General features: G+C 40.3%; 1 protein-coding gene across 1 annotated transcript in view; it reads right to left on the bottom strand.

The window, feature by feature from the left end:
* The window catches only part of TRABD (TraB domain containing), a 21,277-nt gene that overhangs the window by 4,583 nt on the left and 4,825 nt on the right, over positions 1 to 11,869 (bottom strand). The window contains exons 3-7 of the mRNA XM_010138480.1: positions 11,456 to 11,622; positions 10,362 to 10,502; positions 4,829 to 4,939; positions 3,305 to 3,444; positions 926 to 1,098 (exon numbers count right to left, since the gene is read on the bottom strand). Coding sequence (XP_010136782.1) covers positions 926 to 1,098; positions 3,305 to 3,444; positions 4,829 to 4,939; positions 10,362 to 10,502; positions 11,456 to 11,622 — 732 coding nt within the window. The remainder of the gene's footprint in view (positions 1 to 925; positions 1,099 to 3,304; positions 3,445 to 4,828; positions 4,940 to 10,361; positions 10,503 to 11,455; positions 11,623 to 11,869) is intronic.

Below are 11,869 nucleotides of genomic sequence, written 5' to 3'. Positions count from 1 at the left end.
AAAAAAAAAAAAAAAAAAGAACAACAACAGGTGGGGGAGTTGCTAAACAGTTCCTCTTGTGGCTCATGATCCAGTCAGGCCCAACAATAAAACTAAATTTTCAGCCTCTTTGGATCAAATAACTGAATGCATCTGTGCCTCTTTCAGGTGTACCAACTACACTAACAGGAAATACTGTGTGTTTGGACAAACTTTCTGAAGGCAGCATTGAGGTAATATTAGGCAGGGGAGATGCAAGAAAACAAGTGCAATCCCCTCACTATTTCTGCAATCACAAGACAGTGCCAGAGGTTTGCAAATCACTGAAGTGATTACAGACAGCATCATCTTAAGATAGTAAATAAGAGGTAACCCGTACCTCAGCATGTTCATATAAAGGAAGGGAATGCAGATCCCACATGGCAGCAAAATACTTGCAAAGGGTAGAGAAAGGCAATTATTCTCTATGCCTACACCTTGCTGAAACATGCAGAGTCGCATTTTATTATCATTATCACATCATCGAGGTTTCTGGCAGCCAAATTTATAATAAGCAAAATATGAAGGACACTGAAATTAGAGGCAATTAATTTAGCAAGAAATGTGTTCCTGAGCAGCTAGTGATGACAATGAATTTCGTGAGATAGACAACATAAGCCTAGACTGTCCGATGCTGTGCTCTAATACCAGATGCCTACCTTTTGAAAAAGTTGTCAGGCTAATTAGTATTTTCCAGTTTTAAACAGCATAATGAGAAAGGAATAATAATTTGGAGTCTATTGCTCTACATGGTTGCAACAGAAGTATCCCTTTTTAATTTAAGCAGTGTAATCTTATGTGACGTGGCACACATGAATAGAACATCCCAGATTTCCTGAGAACTGCCCTTTGGACTAGTACGCAAAGAACACCTTGCTGGTTATGATATCTGCTTTAAAACAATTACTTTCTGAAGCTCGAGGTAGTTCTATCTGCTTTGCTGCTTGCTTCAACATGTAGGTCAAGTAAATATCTCGTTCCGAGACAATTGTTCGATGAAGATCAGGGAATTCTCCAATCATTTCTGCCATCATCTGCTCCAGTAAATCCTTCTGCTTGCATTTCTCCACATCATCTTTACTGAAAAAAAGGTAAGTTTTCTCAGTATCTATTATGCTTTTAAAGCCCAATATGGACAAACCAATGAATAAAAACAATTGGGTATCATACACATAATTCACCAGTCCCCCACTCTACAGTTCTCCTCCCCCAGTTCTCTCCAAAGGCAAAACAATCTCTGTAAACCTGTAGAACTGGATACCCAACAACGCCTCTACAGTGACAGAGAGGAAAAGGAGAGGTCACTTGCCTTTGGGCAGTGCAACCGGATTTTCATCCTTCCCAGTTTGAAAGCTGACAACTCAGCTGAGCAAAAGCACTTCAAAGTGGGGGCTTCAAAGGAAATAGTTATCATGGTGCCCCACTTTCAGTGTATATTAATAAGCTTAGAAGAAGCAGCACAGAGCACTTCCGAGGCAGCAGATCTGAACACTGAACACAGAGAGTCTCTATTTAAGGAACAAAAAAGCACACCATAAGGCACAGTCTGAGGGTTCTGAAAGAGTTCTGCAGGTTCCTAGTGTCAATCACAGGTCTTGAGCAGGGAAGCTGGAAGTTAAAAACCAATTCCCTGAATAGAAAAATAGGAAATGGGCAGGAAATAAACAGATAAATCCTGCGGTAGTAAATGTAATGAGCTTATATATGTATTTTTAAATAGATGCTGTTAACCCTCTGTTTGCTCCCGCAGCTGTGGTACAGTCATAGTTTGTGGAAGCAGAATCATCTGGTTTTGCATCACTGTCTACTGAAAAATGATGCCAAACATGCTTTCTTTAGTTTTCAAGATCAAAAGGACACCACAAACGTCAACAGGGGCAACCAAATGGAGAAATGCATTGCCAGCTTTCAACAAATCATAGAAGAGCTAATTGGCTGACACAAATTTGGTGCTGAATTATTACTCCATTTTCAGTAGACTCTCATGTTGATAGCTGGCTGCACAACACCCTCCTCCCCCCAACAACTTCTTAATTGCAAACGCCTTTCCTTTTGAGCCTCTACCCCTATGTTACATTAAAAATCAATGTAGCAGATCAATCAGTTTTATGACAGAGATGTTATATCCAAGCCTCAGTGGAAAGCTAGTGTGCATATACCGTAATTATCTTAATATTGCAGTTGAAAACCAAAATGTTCTCAGGATGGATAAAAGAACGGGAGAAGTTGCAGAGAAATATATCCTCCAATGCCCCCAAAAGCCTGCAAATAGTTTAATGCTGTTAATGGATTGAAAGAGAGTCAAAGTCATTTACAGATTACTATAACAGCAATTATTTACTGGGAAGGACAGGTAAATGCTGAAATCAGAAAATGGAAGGTTTGATTGACACAGTTTGAGCCCTTGCCCAATTTTAAAAGACTGGAAAATATGCCACAGCTCACTTCATGAGCTGTGCAGAGCTCTGGTCACAGGGCATGAGAGAGGCACTGAGATTCGGGGACCCCGTGCACAGGGAATCCATTTCTGGCAAGCCTCCCACCACTAGGGTTTGGTAGGAGCAGACTGAATTCAGCACAGCTGTGCATGTGTTCTCATGTTGTTCAGGCAACTTATCACACACCTACTTGTGGAAAGAGGAAGCAAATTTGGCACAGGGGTGTCTCTGACAGGCAGGAGAACCAAACTAAGCAAGAGAATAGCTGTTTGAGAAATACTTCCATAAAGCAAAAGTTCCTAACAACATCCCTTAATAAAGGCAATAATCATTAGGAGTCCACATGATATCTGCAGACTTTAAATGTTTTCTCTTGTTCCAAAAATGGCCTCAGACAGATGATTCAGCTCTTAAGCTGCCTGGATCCAGGTGTAACATAGCACAGCAGGCCCAAGTCCTTTGGAAATCTTAAGGAGGTAAAATAGAACAGGGAGGCCCTTCTCTCCTATTTACAATATCCCCACACAGTAGTGGGGAAGATTTTATTTTCAGCATAAAAATAAAAAATTTATAGAAGTTTTTTCTTAAGTACACTAGGAATTCTCCATCACCAAATCTTTTACTTCATCTGAAAGTAATGCAATAAAAGACAATTAGAGAAAAAGCTGGAACAAAAAGCCAGTTTTCTTCTCAAAAATACGGATTATTGGCAGGGAGTTTGTGCATTTATCCTTCTCACTAACTTCCAAGTTTCACCGCATCGGCCTGGGTACTGAGGACTTCCAGCTCATAACTAGTCAAAGTAAAGAATTGAGCAATTCATAAACATATGGGATGCTTATTCATACCTGATTGGGTCAGATAAGAAGCAAAGGCCCCAGGCAAGCTTGACTTTTTGCCAGAAAGAAAGTGCAGCAATTGCTCTCTTAAATGTAACAGGGATGGGTCGATCTCCAAGATGGAATTTACAGAAGGGTACTTTACTGGCCTGAAAAAGAAAATACAAATCACTAGTCAAGACATCATACTGCAGTACAGTATGACCTTAAACAGAACGCTTGGTTTTGTTGTGGTGTCTTGACGAGCAATAAGTGCCATATTTCAACATCAAAAAATATCTTGTCTTTGCAGTAAATAAAGTAGTACTTTGTAAATTTTATAAGGAAATATGTCAGCTAGAAAATGCAATAGGTATTAGAATAAAAACATCAAGTTGTGATGCCCCTCCCTTAGGTTGCTTTTACCTAAGCAGAAAGCTCCTGCTTATGACTACTTAAGGTGAACAGATGGGGCTCAGTATCAGTCTGGATCTGAAAAAAGTCTGAGATTAAACAATTGTGCTCATTTTGCTTTTACCTAGGACTCGTCTGGATCACTAACCTATCAATTTGTCATGGCAAAATGTATTCAAGGAGGAGCTTATGAAACAGGAAGTAATAATGCCAGATACCACACGACAATGAGAGGTGAGACTTTGCTGTAGCTGACAGATTTTAGCACAGTATAGAATTTCTAGAAAATTCATTCCTATCCATATGGTCAAACAAACACTTTAGAATAGGACAGAGCTAATACGTGTTTTTTTTTTTTCTTTCCCCACTTATGATTCATTCTGGTCTGGAACGGTCAGGAAAATAAGCCTTGAAACAGTTTTCTTTTTGTTAAGGATAAGTACACCAAATTATTCCTGATTGTTTAATACCTATGTTACCTCAGATTTCCTTACTAGTACTTAATTTATAGAAAACCAGCAAGATGCTTTCTGCAAGATAGATACATACAGTGAAAACAGTGTCTCAGTATTCCCAGACAAAAAAAAAAAAGCAGCTGTGATACACAGTAGAAGCCCATCTACTATTTACTTCCCAGTATTACAGCTGGCAGTAGTATAGAAGGGAATGTTAAAAGACCAGGTAGATTAACAGACCGCTCGGATATTTCACTTCCCCAAACAGTATTTCTAGATGAATCTGTCAGGTCGCATTAATGCTTCAGAGTTGGTTTTCACAGCCTGAAACCCTGACACCACCAACAGCAGGACCACAATCCATATCCAGGATTCAGAAACAATTATTTAACAGGAAAAAAAAAAAAATCATTAATGAAAACTGAGCCCATCAGAAATATCACCAGGAAAAACCTGTATCATTTGAAGCCTTTCTGGAGTTGTTTTTATGCTTCTTAAGCCTACAAACTTCTGTACTTTTCAAGTGCGCTTTGAAGCCAAAGGTAATTCTTACTACTTCATAGGCTTCAGCACAAGTATGGCCAGAGTGCTCTTTTCTAGTCACTAACAAATGGTTTTATTTAGTTTGGCTCTGGGAGCAAAAGGCCAGCAATTTGACCCCAGATAAACCTTTTCAAGTTCGCACCTCTTTGAAGGCCTCCCTGAATTCTCCTCCTGGGGCCATTCCCAGCTGTTCTGTGATGTGAGCAGAAACCTTCAGAAGCAGCATTTGCATCAATCCAGACATGACTCCATTCTGGCAAGAACAGGGAGAAAAACATTACAAAAAAAAAAAAAGAACAGACTGCATGGTTTCTCAGAAGCAGCATGCACTGTGAAAAAAAATTAATTATCTTAGTGAAGAAGCAGCATTGAAGCTACTTTTCAGAGCCAATTCACTGATCAATACAGCCTTTATTTCAGTTCCTATCAATTGCGAAGTGGTTTTCACTTCAATGTGTGAACAAAGTATAGTCCCTTTCAACAAAAATGTATGGTAGAGTTCAGAAAAAAAGGAGAGCAGCCACATTTGCTTCAATCTACATTTACTCCACCTGCTATATGAAAGTGTCTGAACAACTGAATGGTACAACAGCTCGTTCTGTGAATTTAATTGTTCTTGATTTGGTTACAAAAGAGAGGGACCACAAAAGTACACTCCATTGAATGAGCAGTGAATGTAACGTTAGAGATACTGAGAGGAAAACAGCTAGTGGTCTAATCATAAACACTTCTACAATGCTGGGAAACACTAGGCTGGGGGCGCGTTAGGTTAACAGAAACACAGAGAATCTAGTGTTGCGCAAGAAGTTGCTGTGTACAACTTTACCACATTAAGACCTTGGAAAAGTCCTCACAGTCCCGAGTATGACTCACTCCCACTAGCAGTCTGAAGGCCCCTCCTCACACAGTCTATTACTATTTAAACACAGACCTAAAATCAAGACTTTTTTAAAAAGAAAAATATTTTTCTATATACACTTACACAAAATTTTCCTTCCCTATCCTTTCATAAATAGAATGAAAAAACATCAAATCCATTCAGAGATGTTCCTTCTATCCAGCTCTAGCTGTCTTCAACCAATCATTTTTACAAGACTCAGTGGCTGAGTGTTACCTGTCCACAGGCATAACCAGTACCTCGCTTATGCATCTCCTCCAATTTGGCACTTGTGCACACCCCTACCCTCCCTTGCCAAAGGATAATTCCCTGCTATATCACCAGCTTCATGCAACTGAAGATGAGGTTACGCTGGACAGCTGGAGTTAATGTAACTGCATGAAGTTACCAGTGAAGGGTCCTGGTCTCCACTCCATGCTCCCATGGCCATGCTCAAACGACCCATCCTGTGCCAGATCTGATGTTGTCTGATCTTTCTAAAGGCTGTAGGCAGTTTCTGCAGTCAAATGGATTCAAGAATCACTGAAGACCAGAACTAGCAAGAGAGGAGTTATTTTCAAAGCCATTTGATTATCTGCTTTACCATACTACAAACTAGCAAACGTAGCAGAAAGATAGAGCACTGGGCTCCTGAGAAGAGACCAGAAAGAATGAGGGAAGTGAGAAAAAGGTTTTTTAGCATCCTTGAGATTCAGTTCCAAAGCCTAGGGGACAAGGGTTTCCAGAAGTTCAGAAAAGATGCCCACTAAGAAAAGAAAACTAGGATAACGCAGCCTGAGGTTATTTGCTGGCTGATCTCCCCTTCAGGACTGAAGTATTTTACACCATGACAGAAAGATTCATCCTGCTAGCTAACAGAGGGCTGCATCTCTGAAGCGTCTGCATCACTTGTGCTGTTAACCTGCATGAAACTCAGTGCCTGCCATATTTGCTCAGCATCAAGGAGACAAGAGGTGACAAGCAGCCGTATGTAGCAGCAACCAGCAACAACTGGCTGGCCAGATACTGTAGGGGGATAAGAAGCAGAATGTACAAAAGCACAATGGGAGGAAAATAGTAGAAGAGGTTATTATCAATGTCGGATAAAGGAAAGCTGACCACAAAAGAATACCAAATCCTGAACGCCTGGCAATAATTTCACAGGTTCGATGCAACAGACAAACATAAAGCAACGCATGAGTAGAAAGTACTTTCTAGAGTCCAGAGAAGGGCCACAAAAACGTTCAAAGGATTGGAAAGCCTGACATACGAGGAAAAGCTGAGAGAATTGAGTTTGTTTAGCCTTGAGAAAAGAAGACTTAGGAGAGAACTTATCTTCATGTTCCAGTATTTAAAGGGTGGCTACAAAGAATATGGAGACTCCCTTTTTACAAGGGATGAAATGGAAAAGACAAGGGGTAATGGGTACAAGTTACTCCTGGAGAGATTTTGATTGGACACAAAAAGAAAATTTTTCATAAGGAGAACAATCACCAATTGAAATAGTTTCCCCGGGGAAGTGATGGATTCCCCGACATGGGACAGTTTTCAGAATCAGCTGGACATGGTTCTGGGCCATCTTGTCTAGAACACACTTTTGTCATGAAAGGTTTGACCAGGTGACCCTTGAGGTTCCTTCCAACCTGGTACTCCATGATTCTATGATTAACTGCACAGGTGAAAGGATGCAGAGCTATTAGCACACACGAGAGAGAAAGGGTAATACCAATTTTATCAGCCCAATGTTCAGTAGCAGTCAGAAAGCAAGAAGAGTGAGAGGGATTACCAGGAAAGAAACAAAATAGGAACATCAACGCACTGCAGTACCATCTTTAGCAGACTCCTATCTTGAAAACAGGACACGTGAACTAGAAAACGTGCAAAGAAATACCAAACATATTAAAAGAGATTAAACATGTTAAACACTCATGAGGCTTGGGAAAGCATGACTGAGGAATATACACTCTATCAGTACCATGACTATGTGGAGACAGTGAAAAGGACAGGAAGAGGGAGGAATACCTGGGCAAAGCATGACTGCAGATTCTAATGCCTTTCCCCGGGCATCTGTTATTGGAAGCTGCCAGAGACCTTCTGAAGCAGATAAATCTTCCACCTGCCTCAGCATAGAAATGCTTATGCTACTTGTAGGAACACAGTGTAAGGAGGGGGCCTTGCGGACACTGTACAAGAACTCACGGATAAAGCACTAACTGCAGAAACCATCTATTTTAGTCCTCTCCTCCTTTTAAAAACGCTAATTCTGATGGATGCAGCCCTGTGCAAATTCAGCTTTGTCACCTGGAACTGGTTTTCCTACTGCTGCGAGTGCGCTGGAGGTTAGACTTCAACGTGCAGGTGACGGCAGCCTGCTCCTGTCCATACGGATGCATCTATCACCTACCATTTCACATTATATCCATTTTGTTTGGCAGGACAATCCTGTAGGTTACCCAAACGTGGAGGGCTGTATTACACTTGCAAAACAAGAGCTTTTTCACTGGGCAGACGCATTAAAAAAACCCATTACAATACACTCCTGCAGAGGTCACTTCTACCTAAAGGAGCAGTTTAAAAAAAAATGAGGTTGAGCTCAGATTTTGCTGCCACCAGTCCACTTTCTCTTCTGCCCTGCAACGAGATTTCTCAACTCCTCCTCTGTGTTAGGACCAGTAATCACACAGCCACACAGGGACATGAGGCAGCTAAAAAGCAAGCCCTGTTCAGATTACAACACAGAAGAGACAGTGGAAACAGGAAGCCACGGGAGAAGATAAGACAAAACCTGTCTTATCAGGTTGGTTTAAAGTCAGCTGCTAACTGTGCATCTTCAGGCAATCCATATTTGAGCCAGATATCAGTCTGCACTCTGTTGTTTCGCTTAATGGAAAGCAAACAGGTAGTTCTCTGCAAACAACTGTAAGAGTTTTGAAATTCAAGGAGGGGCTGGAGGAGGCTGTTTAACCTGCAACAGTTGCTTGATAAGCTGCGAATATCAGCCACCCATTGCAAGTGTGTTATAGTTTTATATTAACACTCTGCTCAGTTTCCGACTTTAATGCAATGCAATTTTACTGATTAAGATTTATCCACGTGATTATAAAAAGACACAGTTTTCTTTTCCTGGTTTGATAAAAGTTACAAGCGGCTTTGACTTCTGGTGTAACTTCTAGGCCAAAATGCACATTTCAAAGAGAGGACAAGTGAAGCATGATTGAGCAACTTACCAGCTGGTTTTATTTTTGGTAGAGAAAACCAAAGACACTATAATTAAGCATGAGACAGTTGGACTATTTTTCCTGGTTTCCGCTATGTTATCTCTGCTGCTACTGAATCAAAGGGGAAGGTTGAGGGTTTTTTTGGTTGAGACTACAGATGGAGAAATACATTACTTAAAAGGCACAATGTCCAAATTTTATTATTTGCATTACCCCTGGTGACAAAGGAGACTAACACTGAACAATAGGAAAGAGCTTTGTATTACTCTCTTTGTATTATTATTTGTATTATTTGGCTTTGGAGCCAAACACAGTCTTCATTTCCTATAGTCTGCACACAAGATCACTTCAAGACCTAGTAGGAAGTGCTAATTACAAAGCTGCCAACATGAATTTACATCACAGAGGAATAAAAACTTCACTATTATATTTTCCTCTTAATAGAGCAGCACAGCAAAAACTGTTACATTTAGCTTTGATATTAAAAAAATCTCAGCTTCTCTGCTTGTTTGCTAGGTCAGAAGACCCCCAGCTATGCTGCTGTAGTTGTTGTGAACATAAATTCCTTGGCTACGTGCATCAGAACAATCCACCTTACCCAAAATAAACAGATGGATGCAGTAATTCATGCAACATGCGAGTGTTTGAAAACGTTCTTTCACTTGATAGGATGTAAATAAACAGGAAAAATGCATTATTGCCTAACTCTGAGTCAGGAAGGCTGCACTAAGACACGATGTGCGCACACACACGCAGGTAGACCAGCCCCTAGCCACTGCACATGCTTCTGCATGGATGCAGATAATGTTCTTACAAAGGGTGCAATCCTAGAATTTCCCCCATTATATCAGTGAAACAATTCCAATATATAATTAACATACAAGCAAAATAACCATTTATGAATTTGTTCATTCAACTAGACACTAGAAACTCTTTTTACTATGGACCACATATTGCATTCTAATCAAATTTCCTGTCATTTTTAAGTCAACTTCATGCTGTTCCATTGTGTCTAGCTTAAAATTTCCCAAGTACAAGCTAAGTGAAGAAACTGAAAAAAATGCAGGACACTTGTTTTGTGCATGCATTCCAGATGTCAAACTGCCAGGGTAGTTATAATTTTAATAGAATCACACACTTTTCAGCCCAGTTTTCCCAAAACCTCCCTCAAGGCCTACTGTCATGAAGCAGCAATGCAGCTAAACAGATCAGGACAGACAATACCAAAATCAAGTGCTCCCTAAATAGCTATGACACAGACACAGAAATAATAATATTTAAATGTATTGACAAAGCATTACAGTTAGAAAGTCAGACTGGTGTCCTGCAAATGCAGCAACTGTTAAACCCAGGAGGATTCCTGCCAAGGAGGTCAACAACCACCTGAACAATACCATTGTGGAATGGAAGCCCCCCATACCATAGCTGAAATAAATAATACCAAACCTAACTTTGACACTGTAGTGGGGCTCTCACCTAGGTGAACAGTATTAGGTTCCCAGCTGGTGAGAACACTGGTTTTGGTTGCAACTCAAACTGCTCTTAACACAAACCTTTAACTCTCATGGTGGGAATCATACCTGCTTTATAGCTTGTTGAAGTTTCTCCAGATTTATTTCTTTGGCTTCTTTTAGTAATGTCTTTTCATCCATCTTTAACATGGAAACTCTGTACTGGCATAGTTCCACCACAACTACATCAGGCTGAACTTCTTGTATTGTCTAGAAAAGATAACTTTATTTACACCAGTTTAGGAAGGAAATGCAGCCAATATTAATACTTTAATGAGAAAAGTGACTTAATAAAAGCACATTCCAGCAGTAATTTTCAATTCAAAGAACAGTGAAAGAGTAAATAAGACTCCTCCAAACAGCTATGTCTTGAGAAAAACATTAAGGAAGATGACAAGGAAATGTCATTAAGTTACTGGACGCTTTGGGACAGGAAGATGGAAAACACGTTGTGTTGGGAAGAGGGTGAAGAAAAACTTGATGTTAAACTTTTCACATTCCCAAAGTTCCTTTGACCATGCTCTACGATCATTTGCAATCTGAGACAGAATAAGCTCTGTAAAAACCAGGGTTGATGATTCTTGCACAACATTCCTCCCCCTCTAGCTCCTGGAAAATAAGGCCACTTTAAACTGCAGACTCTGCATGAGGTACAGCGTGAAATAGTTCCTTACTTTCACTAGAGCTTCAGATTTATCCAAGTTTGGGGCAGCATGGTTTTACAGCTCAGTATTATACACCCCAGCACAGAGAAGCTGTAAACTGCAGTTTCTGTTCTCGGCTTTGCCTCTTCTCAGCATGCCTCCATCACAGTGAATATACAACAACCACAGTAGGCATGGCTGGTGTGATGTGATGCTGTACTGAGACAGGCAATGCAAGTGTCACTAGTGAGACTTCTTTTAACACTGGCAGTGTATCTGCATTTAAGGAAAAATAAAAATATTTGGGATAGGAAAGCAATGTATTTTATAAAAAAATAAAGATAATACGCCTGCCTCTTAGTTCATCTCACAGCACTGTTATCCCTCCAACAGCTAATGAGAAAACAGAGTCTGGAGGTTACAGCACAGAATCAAGTCCAAGAGACGACTTCATTCTACTTAATGCTAAGTTGACAATGTTATAAACATGCAGCTGAATGACTCTCACTTAGTATTTACCTTCACTACATCCTTTTTGCTGCTGTCACTGAAGTGAGCTGTTCCAACCACGTACACTTTAGAACCATCCTCGGTGTTGAGCTCAGTCACAGTGCTTGGTAAAGTAGGCTTTTTCTGCCTCTTCTTCATCTTCATCTCCAGTAGAATTTTGAATGCATCTGCATCAGCTATAAATGTAAAGAAAAACAGAAAAGAAAAGCACACATGACTATAAAGTGCAGGTAAGTAAAACAGAAAATAAATATGTCACCACTAAACAGCAGAGCAGAGCTAAAAGGCCATGGATTTACCACTGTAATCTTACATTCAATTTTGAGGCTACATCATTGAGAGTGCCACCAGTGGAGAGGCTGCCTCCAAGCATGGGTCTCAGTCCAGGTTTCCTACCCTGTGGACAGTGGGACAGGTTGTCCA

Source organism: Buceros rhinoceros, unplaced genomic scaffold (assembly GCF_000710305.1).
Source record: "Buceros rhinoceros silvestris isolate BGI_N320 unplaced genomic scaffold, ASM71030v1 scaffold16166, whole genome shotgun sequence".
Classification (NCBI taxonomy): domain Eukaryota; kingdom Metazoa; phylum Chordata; class Aves; order Bucerotiformes; family Bucerotidae; genus Buceros; species Buceros rhinoceros.
The sequence above is the reverse complement of the archived record's forward strand: the minus strand, read 5'-3'. Positions and strand labels throughout refer to the sequence as shown.